Source organism: Glycine max, chromosome 18 (assembly GCF_000004515.6).
Source record: "Glycine max cultivar Williams 82 chromosome 18, Glycine_max_v4.0, whole genome shotgun sequence".
NCBI classification, from domain to species: Eukaryota; Viridiplantae; Streptophyta; class Magnoliopsida; order Fabales; family Fabaceae; genus Glycine; species Glycine max.
This window is the reverse complement of record NC_038254.2, coordinates 4,597,788-4,610,600: the sequence shown is the minus strand read 5'-3', so window position 1 is coordinate 4,610,600 and position 12,813 is coordinate 4,597,788. Positions and strand designations below refer to the sequence as shown.

The 12,813-nt window shown below is 31.3% G+C and overlaps 1 protein-coding gene across 1 annotated transcript; it reads right to left on the bottom strand.

The window, feature by feature from the left end:
- Nucleotides 1-5,788: 5,788 nt before the first annotated feature.
- LOC102665092 (agamous-like MADS-box protein AGL80) lies at nucleotides 5,789-6,435 on the bottom strand. The gene is made up of 2 exons (XM_006603055.1): nucleotides 6,357-6,435; nucleotides 5,789-6,213 (listed from the first exon to the last, which is right to left on the bottom strand). Exons 1-2 carry the CDS (start codon nucleotides 6,433-6,435, stop codon nucleotides 5,789-5,791), a joined length of 504 nt encoding a protein of 167 aa, XP_006603118.1.
- Nucleotides 6,436-12,813: the final 6,378 nt, after the last annotated feature.

Sequence of the window (12,813 nt, the reverse complement as noted above, 5' to 3'; positions counted from 1 at the left end):
TCTTCCAACAATAGACGTTTAACCGCTCATGATTATGACAAGCATCACTCTAGGTTCCATTCAAAACTTTCAAATAAAATGACTAGGACCCTAAGAAATCTCTCTCTCACTCATTCTTTTTATGAAAATGACTAGTCTCCCTCTCGATCTTTCTCTTTTGCCGATGCACTTATATATAGAGTTTTAAAATTCCCAAACAGGGCACACAACACACTCTACCCGACGTGGGGCCAACGCTCCTTTAGTGATTAGAAATTCATTCTTTTGGGTCACTAATCGCGTGGCGCTAGTGACTTTGACGCAGGGTGCTAAACCTCATTCGAACACACCTTTAAAACTCTTGACTTTCCAACTTCTTAGGCCTTTTTCTTGGATGCTTTATACCCAATCTCAAATTATTGATAAAAATTACAAAAAATATAATAAAAACATAATATAATTAAATAAAAAACTTTATAAATTTATTACTCAACTTTCTAAGTTTTATTTAAATAAACTAAGAATTAAAGTAAAAAATATAAAAAAATAAAAAAACTAAAAATAAACACAATTTTACCACTAACATTGGTAAGGTTCAAAATTGTATTTCGGAAGGTTTCAGTTTTGAATTTTACAATTGATTCAACTTTCTTTGTTCTCGTGATAATCGGTAGCAATATCTCCTAGACTAACTTGTGGTCGAGTTCTCCCAGCTCATTTAATTTCTTTCAAAATTCCAAAGACTCAACTTGTGAGTATATATTCCTATATAGTTGTCTCTTTTTTTACTAAAGAATCTGAAAGTAAATAAATTCTTCCCTGCATGATAGATTTTCACTTCTTGGCAATGATAAGATGTAGTTAAATAGTAAAAAAATCAAAGTTAAAATGCATCTAAACAATATTTTCTTTTCCTTGTATATTTTTAATAAAAACATGAGAATATATATGTTCAATTTATTTTTGGTAATGTCGTTTGATGATTAAATTCTAAGAAGTTCTCACTTCAAAATAACAACTTTCTTTATATGTACGCATACACACATATACGCCTGCACCCCAACGCACATATTAAATTATATATCCTTCTTTTTATATAACAAATTACCTAACAAATATAGTAGTGATTGTTTGTTACAAAATAGGTAACAATTGTTTAACCTGATAATGGTTTTGCTTCTGTGCTTCAAACAATCATGTTGGTGGTTCATATTGATCTTGCTTTTGCGGTTTGTCATGGTGGTGAAAATGGTTCAATTTTCGGTGGTCATACATAAAAAATTTAGGTTCCTTGTTATTCATTTTATCTGCATATTTGGTTGTTAAGTTCTTATTTAGAATTATCTATTGGATTAAAGTACTTTGTTTGTTAATTTTATTTCTTTTTTTTTTTGTTATTTAATTTTTTTTTCCAACAATTTCAGTTCTTACTCAAACCCACCTTTTATATTTATTAATTTTACTAATTTGAAAAAGAACTAAAATCTAGTAGTCATTGTGGATTTAACCCAACTCATCAATATGCAAAAATTAAATCCTTTTATAAATATACGGTACTAGATACATTGTAATTGCAAATATTTGTTCTTTGCTTCTTCTTTTTTTTCGGTGGATTACATTCTTTGCCTTATTTGTTTTCGATAGAATGAACTATCAAAACACAATGAGTAAGTCATCATTCTATTTTTCAATGTAAATAAAACCTTTCTAATCGCAGCTAACTTAAATTTACTATGTGTAGAATAAAAATGAGAAATTATTCATCTTTTTATTTTATTACAATTCAAATTTGCATTGTAACACCCCTATTTTCTATAAGATTCATTTCTCAGTTTCTATTTGCATTGAAACGCCCCTTATTTCTCCTCTAAACCGTAAGCTTTTCACTCTCCCTATTTTCTTATCAGAGCAAGATGCCATCCCTTATCACTGACACTTAGGTTAATCATCTCTACAGTACTACTCAAGCAAGAATCACTTTGTACACCCATCAACTCAAGAAATTTCAACACAAACTCAGGCACTCCCTCATCTTTTGGCTGCATGTGAAAGGTATAGGGGGGAGTGGGATGTTATTCTCTTTTATACTAGTTGCTCCACAAAAGATGATAGGAATGGGTTTGGCCCTCCAACCCGTACTTGGATTTATCTGTGACTGAATGATATTTTACTCTTTTGTGTGGGTTTTGGTTGGTTTGGCTGTTGTTAATTAATAATGTTGTGAGCTATTATTATATTTAATTACTTTGTGCAGTAATATTTTCTGTGATATTGATCTCCTACACGATCCCAACGGATTGCATGATGCATGGAGAAAGGGAAATGTTTCTTTAAAATAATCATGTCTTTTTACCTGTGGACTTAGGTGAGGAGTCCTAGAAGGAGTGGGCGCCTTTCTCCTCTTTATTTTGTCATGTTTTCTCGTTGGCAGAAGGCTGTATATATATATATACACTATCTAGGGGGTATATCTTTTGCTTTTTTGTGAAACAGTCCTTTAATTTGTTTGAGGAAGTTAGCTTCCTCTTGATGTACTTCTCTTTCATAATTGGGCTACAATTCGTGCCCAAATTAATAATAATATTCAATCTGCCTTAAAACAAATAAAAACACACGCACATATATAGATATAGATATATAAAAGTTAACCTTCCTCGTCATTTTCCTTCCCAGCCATTGGTTCAGTGAGTTTGAATTGTTTCAGGAGTTTTATACCATTTCACGGTTACAACTACCGTACATGATCTTGTAGAATCTTAAAAATTTGTCAAAAAGAAGTTGCTCTCATTATTATTATTAGGTTCGATTTAAAACACTTTGAATGGCTAAAAACGTGATTTGGAAATATTTTGTTTATTATTATTATTATTATTATTATTATTATTATTATTATTATAGATTAAAGGCTTTTTTTTTTATCTCTAACTATTATTGTATTACTAGTCTTTTCCGTGTGTGAGAGTCCCACCTTAAGAAATATTATGAACGTGAGTTATATAGAGTACTATAAAGACCTTGGTTTACAGATGAATATATCTCGTGCTTTCACTACCAAAGTCCTGATTTAATTAATATACTAGCTTGAGGTTACAACTATTTCAATAATTGTAAATTTCTAAAACAAAACAAAAAATTCTGGTTAGTCTAATTACCTATGCTATTCGGTCATGTTATTTTAAACCTTGAGAAAATTGTTTTTTCATATGATAATAAAGTCTTAAAACTAAATTTCGTTTATGTATTTTTCTAGCCTCAAGAGAATTTTATTTTTGTATATGATGATAGTCGAAAAACTAATTTTTGTTCGTGCATTTTAAGAAAATTTTAAAACCTTTTGAACTAAATTACTATTTTATGAATTGAGTTTTTACTAGGTAGAGACACATCTGCCCGTAAAGGAATAACCATTTAGAGAAACCTAGTGTTGTGCATGGCTAACATTCTATGGGTGAGTACGCGAGTATCCTAATGGTTGAGTTACTCACTAGAGCACCTCAAAATCTGCTCAGTATAACCAAGGTTGGTGTAGAACATATACCTCTATAGCTATTATAGCCATGCACGAGCTGAAAGATGGCTCGTTAGTCTTGAGATTGATAGTGACAATTTGGTATCGTGGGGTGGAGAGGTATATGGACTTCCAATTAATCACTTACCTGTGGATGTGGATGATGTTCATCTGTGGGGTATGGATCCATAGATGTGGTGGGAGCAATTGGATAAACTTTGACAAAATATAGAACTTGACTTAAGTCGGCATATTTCATTTTTGCTTATTCCTATTAATCTTTTGTGAATATGTAATTTGAGAATAAATCACCTCACTCCTCTTCTTTTATATATTGTATGTATGCGTATGTGATTTTATACGAGAAGATGGTGGAGATACGTACCGGTCCTGCTGCACATGTACGTGCAATTTAGCCAGTTTGGAGCTTCAAGTTAGGATGTTGTGTCCCAGTTGCTTGACTTTTGATTAATATATGTATTGTTTAACTATGTGGTGCATGTATCTCGACAATTGTACTTTTGTCTTTGTGATGGATTAAATGAGCCTTGGTGCTTGAGATGATATGCATGTATGGATATTCATTACTTTTCTAGTGTTATAACGTTGACGCTTAGTACCTATATATACAAAATTGAAAGTTTATCTTATATGTTTATGTACTCAAATATCAAACCTGAAAAATCTACCTGCATTTTTCCACATGATGAATGATATATAATGATTAAATAAGCCCGTTAATATTTTATAAATAAACCAATGTGATTGCTGGACGCCAATGCATTGTGTGTATAATTGTTTTTAATGTAAACTCCTGTTCATTTTGAAATTGAAATTGTTTCAAATTTTGAGTTGTAAGCGATTCATTCTTATTCTTGTTTTTTTTTTCTTGCAATGTGTTTCTTTCAATTTGCAGAATTGTAACAGAGCAGGTATGTATCAAGCCACATTGATTCTATTTTTCAATTTGCAAAAGTTCTTTTAATGCATGCATTGATGAAACGATGCATTCTTAACTAATAGAAAGAGGGCAGCTATTCTTTTTATCCCAGTGTTTTATCCTCGACTAATAGTTGGGTAAGGTAAGGATAATCTTTTTTTTTTTTGGCAAATAAATTTCATTAAAAAGGAACAAGAAGTATAACAGTACATAAAGGAAACCCCAGCTAAAGATCCATGAAAAACCCTCTCTAAATATGTATATCCCCACCAAAGAAAAGAAATAGAAAAAGTCATGGATCTTGATGTATATATATATACACCTAATCAATGCATACATAAGGATACAAGACATACTGTAAATCTTCTATGCCATCATGAAAGTCTAAAAGCCTCAGGCAACCATTACAGTTATGCAATATATGCCCTTCCACCAAAAAATGTACAATTTAACCTGATAGCTAAAGGATTTGTCACCACGAAACGTACAAAATTGAAAAAGATGCTTCGCCCAACCCCAACATGGTCCTAGAAAAAATGTAGACTTCACATGCAGTACTTAAAACCAACCAGACATCAACCATGTAAGGTTAATCATTTGATGCGTGCGGCCAATGGATGGACATGTGCATAACATTCCAAATACCATAAGATTAACAATAAGACAATCTCAAAATTTCCTAATAGCAGTATTTAGATCTAGAGCAAGTGTAGCCCGCATGATGAGTATGGAATAGATATTTAAAACAATTTAAACAATAGACATAAAATAACTAGTACAATTCAAATTGTTTTGAACAAAAAATGCGTCTTAAACCACCTAATTTATGTAGGGAGAACTTTCTTACTGGAATAACTAATTAAATATATATCAATGTCTTCTTTCCAAATATTTAGATACACATACGTTAATTCTTTCAAAGTATGATAATGTATCCTACGTACTAAGATTTTGCGTAATTAGAATTGTGAGCAATCAAGGTTCTACATAATTGATCCATAGATAGTTGAATCCATGAAATATACCGACAAAGTTTCTATTTTATTTGGTATTATTCCTGTGTCTAAGCATGGACACAGTAATTTAAAGACAAAAAACATGACAGCAAAACATTGAACAGCTCAAACAAACGAGACCTTTGAAACCTTGCCAAGAAGAGCATCATTTTTTCAAGGGATGTATTTGTTCAGACAACCACTTTTAACATTAACATCTTTCAATGTTACATCCCATCCCCACCACCATCGATGTTGTTCATAGACCAATTCTAATTTGGCATGGCATCCCCATTGGTCTTAGGTCCTTGGACTTGATACTTCACAAGTGCTTGCTCTCCTTGACTCATGGTTTCTCCTCCATTCTCAATAGCTGGTGTCATCTCCTGGGCTTGGCGCATCTCGAATTTCATTCTCATTTTCTCCAATTTTTTTATCAGTCAAGAATGTGTTATCATTTAGATCAATGGTGTTGGCATTCTCAAGGTTTTTCCCAACTATGAAGTATTGACACATGAGAAGGGACATCTCTTTTTTTCTATTTTCATTTTTCAGTTTCTTGGGCTGCTCCTGGGCTTTGCTTAAATTATTCCTCAACAATAAGTTCTCTTGGCACAACGTTTTCTTGCTTTGTTCCAGTTCAGAGACTTCCCTAAAGCAGAAAATCACACTTCGGACTCCCTGGTCAGATGGCCATACCTCAGGCTTTGCAGGTTCATCTGGAGAATAAATGATAGCATATGCTTCAATTGCACAAAGGGTGCAGATTTCAGAAACCTTTTTGAACAAACCTGCAGAAAAACATAGCAGTCCATAAGGAGAAATGAGAAAGTGAGAAATGGTTAGAATTTGAAATTTTATGAAAAGATAAAATGTATGCTAAAAGGCTAATAAAGTATAGTTAAAATGAATTAAAGAGAAAGAATCCTTGAACCATTTTTTCTTTTCTTAAACGTTGCCTTCCTCTTGGCGGGATTGCTTATGTATCTAATGTTGACCTTCTTTCTAGCCATGACAGTAAACAGAAAACAACAAGAAAAGAGCAAGAAAGAATCTCTGAGAATGATAAATTGATGTACCTTTTTCAATCTTGATGATGTGTTGTTTAAATATATAAAAAAATGTAACTAGATTGAATATGGGAAAGTGTTGCTAACTTGCTAAATACATTTGTCAGATAATCTCATTACCAAATTGGGTCCATTGTCTGAGTCATTGTACCTTAACAAATTGGTAATCAAATTCATAAACATTGAATAATTTGAGGGATTTTATAATAAAATATTTTTTAAATGATTTGTAATATGTGGAAGATAAAAGAAGTGTGGCATTTTTGAATCATCATAATATTTGTGTGGAGTATTTACTAGATGATTAATATCTTTCGTATAACTTAGAGTGATCCTGAACCTCTTATCTTAATCATGTTTTTTTATTTACAAAAGTTAAATCTAATATTTTACTTAAAATATCTGAGTCTAGTTTCATTTGAATCAACTACATGTTAGTGAATATAAGATTTTCAACTTGATATTCAAATTAATATTATCATTATTTTCTTTTATCTATCCATTTAAGAGGATAAAATACAAATTAATTGTTATTTCTTTCTCATTAATGATAGATAACAATTAATATTATATTGAATTAGTATAAGTAAGTGAATGTATAATAATTAATAATTGTATTAATATTAATTAAATAGTACCTATACTTTTTGAAATACACAATTTTTTATTCCTTCCAAAAAAAACTAATAGTTTACAAAAGTACTTTGGATATTTTCAAAAGTACTTATATAAAAACTAATAGTTTTAAAACTTAGAGACAAAAACTAAAATTTGAAAATCTTTGAGCAATAAAAACACCATTAACCCCTATTGAATATTATGTCACTAAGTTGCTATAGTTGGTAAGGATCAAAATTGTATCTCACAAGCATTCAAATTTGAATTTTACAATGGGTGAGAATACCTGAGTTTACTCAACAACACACCATTTATAAATGCTTTTGCATCTTAAAAGCATGTTTATTTGACATAACTAAGATTTATTGAAGGGATTAACATTTCCCAACAAATAATATTTCATATATACATACATGGAGATCAAACTCTTAATCACATACATTAGGAAACATAATTATTTGTCAATTATACCACATTATATTGGTCAATTATTTTTTTAGCACATTCGATTACTGATCTAATCTGTTATATTTTGCATATGGTTTTTTAATTTGGTTTATTATAATGATTAAATGTTGAATCACTTACTTTTTAGGGCGTGTATTAAAACTTCTTTGTAGTTGTTTATAAATTGTATTTAAACAATTAATAAATATATAATTGATAGATTACTATTTCAGTATAAATTGAATTTTCTCCAAAGATTTAATTAATTATTTAATATAAATTAATAATTATTCAATAATTAATTTAATACATAGAATTTGTGTTAATTACATGAATGTCATGAAGATGAGGTTTAGGACTCAGGAATATGCTCTGTAATACATTCTCTGACTCATTACTATTAATTAGTTTTTTTTATAACCAAAACTTTTCTTAACAAATAGCTAGAGTACATTCTAAGCTGAGTACAAAAGTCTTACAAAAACATATCAAAAGTATATAAAATAGACAAGCTATAGGATCAATAAACCAATATAAAAAGAGAGAATTGAACTACCTATTTTGATCGTAAAACCATGTCCATGATTTGATCCTTACCAAGTCAAAAGAACTATTGAAGGAAGAAGAAGCATCTTGAAATGCAATTTCGTGCCACATAATCCAAGTAGATCATATTACAACATGCTAAACAAAGCGACAAAATTTTTTCAATAAAAATTTATTAAAAATTATGAAATTAAATAAGTGGAACTCACCAAGTTTTGTGATTATTTCTAATTAAGTTTAACAAATACTACCTCCATCTCCAAATATAAAATTCTTTTAACTGATTCACATATATTAAAATAGTTAGTTGATTTTGTTAGTTACGTTAAATTTGTTAATAATTAAAATAACCATACACAATTTAAATTGTTGATTGTAATTAATCTAAAATATATTTTATATGTTCATATATGTTTATTATTTATTATGAATTTTAATTATAATAAATTTTATAAATTAAAAATACTATTTAAATATATTTTTGGTCCCTGAAAAATTTATGAATTTTGTATTTAGTCATTAATAAATTTTTTTTTACTTTTGCTACCTATTTTTGTATTCTTGGTCCACAATGCCATATTGGCTCGGTTAAAACATGTCTGGTGGTTGTGATAAAAAAATTTTAAGGACCAAAAGAAAAAATCATTAATATTTTAGGAACCACTTAATAGAGCCAATGTAATAACTTCGACAAAATACAAGATAAAAGAAATTCAAAAAAGACTAAATGCAAAATCCGTAAATATTTTAGGGACCAAAAGTATACTTAAGCCTAATAATATTTATTTATTTAAGAATTTTCATTATATTAATATAAGAATGTATGTTGTGTAATGATTCATGGTCGTTACATGAAACTAGTAATAATTTCAATAGAAAAATTTATTTTAATTCATTTAGAACTCTTTAATTAATTTAATTATGAAAATACTTGTAACTTTTCATGTTTCAAAGACCAAAGATTAAAACACACACAAATATAACACCGTAGTAATCCAAATCTTCTCAAAACATACATATAAACATAAATCATACTATAAGGATAAATTAAATAAACTCCGAGTCAGTCAACATTATACATAAACCTAACGAAGAACAACACATGAAGGACTACATCTTCACGTCCAAGCATGCCCATCCATGGTGCCTCCAAAGAAAGGATCCACCTCCTAATCATCTGCTTCGATGAACATGAAATTTGAGATCATCACAGTCACAACCACGTATCTCATGTAAGGATAAACTTACCAAAAACAAACATACTTAAAAACTGGATAAACTTAAATCGTTTAAGCATGACCTACTATTATCACATATAAAACATAACATGAAGGAATCATACATAAAACATAAGGTTTAGAATCCACATAACAAAGAATATCATAACAATCATCAATTCATCATATCAAGATTCAATCATCATACACCATGACTTATCCATCAAACATCATCATCACCAGTCCATCAATCATCGACACCAAAGACAAACTTAACTCTATGGAGATTTCACTTTTTGAGCGATTAACCCAAATACACATCCCTTAACATAGTCACATGTTAATTGCTATTCATGAGTACTAAATGATTAAAAATAGGATAAAAGGTAGCAATGTACCTCTAATTTATGGTTTCTTTTGTGAGATTTGTAAATAATTTATTCTTGTGTGAATTTATATAGTGGAAACTCCATTTGGATGACTAATGTTGAACTTATTTGGATTTTTAGGCTAAAGAAGAAAAGATTTTGAAATGCTGCTGAAGGGCTCGCTCAACGAGCTAGATTGGCTAAGCGAGACTTATCTGCTTAGCAAGGGAGTCAGCTCGCTAAGCGAGTATGAAACCCTAGAGAATGTTAAGTCAGAGAGCAGCACGCTTAGCGCACAGCCAACCCGTCTAGCGAAGATTTTGTCTCTTCTCGCGCTTAACGCGTCTAAGCCCGCTTAGCGCCCAACTACTAACGCTCACTGAGCGCGCCTTCGTAAGCTGAAAAACCTAAAAGTCTTTAAAGACTAAGAGATGAGGGGAAATGAAGCGTGAAGCAGCATGGAAAGAAAGGGACAAGGCACCAAGGCTGAAAGGAGACATTTTTCTTTCCATTCCTGCATCATTCTCATCCTTGTATTGAGCCCTCCTTGCTAATGGAGGGCTAAACACTGCATTGTTGGGGAGTTTTTTTTACTGAGCACTCTTGATGTAAAAACTCTAACTATCTATTTAATATTATTGCTAGTGTTCTCTGCTTCTATCTGTGTTTATTTTTCATATTTGTGGCTTGATCACTCATTTATATGTTTTGTTAGGCTTTGAGTATTGGAAAATCCTTTTAGTCCTTAGAACTTGGTAGAGTAGCTAGAGGCCTGCATTTCTAGGAATGATGTGTAGTAATCTAGTAAATATTGCATCTTTTGCGTAATGCAACTCGTTTAGAATGAGTTTGTTGAGGAATCAAGAACGAAACTAGGAGGACTAGACTCTTTCATGTGAGGAATTACGGTTAGAGCAATTCAACGGTGTAAAAAACATTAGAGCAATATTAAATAGAGAAAAACTTATTTAGTTACATTAAGAGAAATTTAGTAGAATACTCCTCGACATTTTCATCTTGGTATTTGTTCAGTTGTACAATTCTGCATTTGTCTTGTCATATGTTTTTAAGTTTAGAAAACTTAATTCAAGAATTTGAAACATGAATGAGTTCTTTCATTTTATTTCACTACAACTAAAATTGTTTACAAACTGAATATGCGTCATCTAAGTATAACAAATTTCTTGTGGACACGATACATGGACTTACCGTTTTAATTACTACTTGAGCAAATTGGTACACTTGCCAATCGTTACTAACATCATACTCTATGGTTTGACCATTTTAGGAGACTCGAATTAACCCTATGGAGGAAGTTTGATTTTATAAAAAATGGATGAGCGTGGGTAGTGGTTTACCTTGAAAATTCTTGAAAAGACCTTAACCTATATAGGAGTTCACCCACCCATTCATTTTATAGGCCTTTTCATCGTTAACCACCACCGAAAACCTCTAACACTAGGTTAAGGGCCTTCTTAGCACCCCCAACTTACGTACCTACTCACAACAACAACTAAACATGGATTCCTTAAGGCTTAAGATATGCACCTCCGTACCCGCCATCTCACTCATGGTTTGTCTCAAGGATTTAAGTTTCACCATCAACAATAATTCATCCTATATGTACTAAAAGAGTCACTAATCCTCTTGAGAAGTAGTTCTCAATACCTCGACATGTCATTCGAAGTCAAAACATAAGGAGGGTAATTAGGAAGATACCCCACTAGGCGAGACCTCCAGGTCGCTTTAGTGAGGCAGAGTTCTAGCATGAAACTTACCTTTCCAAGTATACCATTTTCTAACAACAATAAAAGATCTTCCCAAAGGATATAATTAACTCCTTTTTCATACATATGAATGGTTCTCAAAACAAAATTATCATCTACAACAATCATATGTTATCACAAATTCATTTACCAATCTCAACACCATAAGAGGTTATAACATCATAGATTCATCATTCATATGCTCATCACAATCATGAACCTACCTATAGTTTAATAGACCTAGCAAGACATTCTAACACCTTGAATTCTTGCAACAACTCACCAAAAACTCATGAATGTGAATCTCATGATTTCAACGTAAAGTCAACTTTAATCATAAAACAACATCATGTCAACCACATCTCATATCATCGTAAATTTATTAAAATCTCAAAAAAATAATTTACACAAGGAAAACAAACATAAATCATATCCACATCAAGAACTAATTTTTTGGACTAAAAAATGATCATTGAACTCAAAACTGGTCATTGGACACCTAACTAGTCATTGAACGCAAAACTAATCATTGAATGCCAAATTGGTCATTGGACAAGAGACTGATCATTGGTTGCGAGACTAATTAGTGGACTCCAAACTGGTATTGGATGCAAATTCTGCTACATTTCAAAATTCTGTAGAAATGCCTCTCATGGCTTCCAAATCATCCCAAAACAAACCCAAACCATTTTCTATCAATTCTAATACATAAACAACAACAAAACTCTTCACAAATAGGAACTTTTCACCAATATTCATCAAGTAATAAAAAATCTAAATTTCAAAACTCAAAACCTCAAATGCTCAAACTTCCATTTTCAAGCAACATGATTCATTTTCCAGCAATATTGAAACCAATCCATAACAACCTAAGCATAAAAAATGGATGAAGCTTCCCTTACCTATTCAAACACAAAAGATGACTTTGTAAAGAAGAAGAAGGAAAGAAAGGAACTTTGAGTCCAAGATGGAAGCTTTCTCCTACTCTCACAACAGCTCCACACCATCCATACCACCTAAACTCAGAAAAACAACAGAAACCACATCAAAATCATGAAAATGAAATCTTTTTATGAACTTCCAAAAGTACTCATGGGGGAAAAATGAAAAACAAAAATGAAAGGGGAATAAGGAGAGTTCCTTACCATTGAACTAGCCTCAAAACTCGAAAAGAACACCATTACAAGGTTCATTGAGTCAAGGAAATTCAAGGTCTCACACTCTCTAATGGTGGGTTGTCTTGGAGAGGAAAAAGAGAGTGAAATGAGAGGATTTGTGTTTTGGTTCAAAATTTACAAATGGTCTCTTAGTAGTTTATGGCTCTCTCACTTTCTTCTATGTACACCCCACACTTCACTA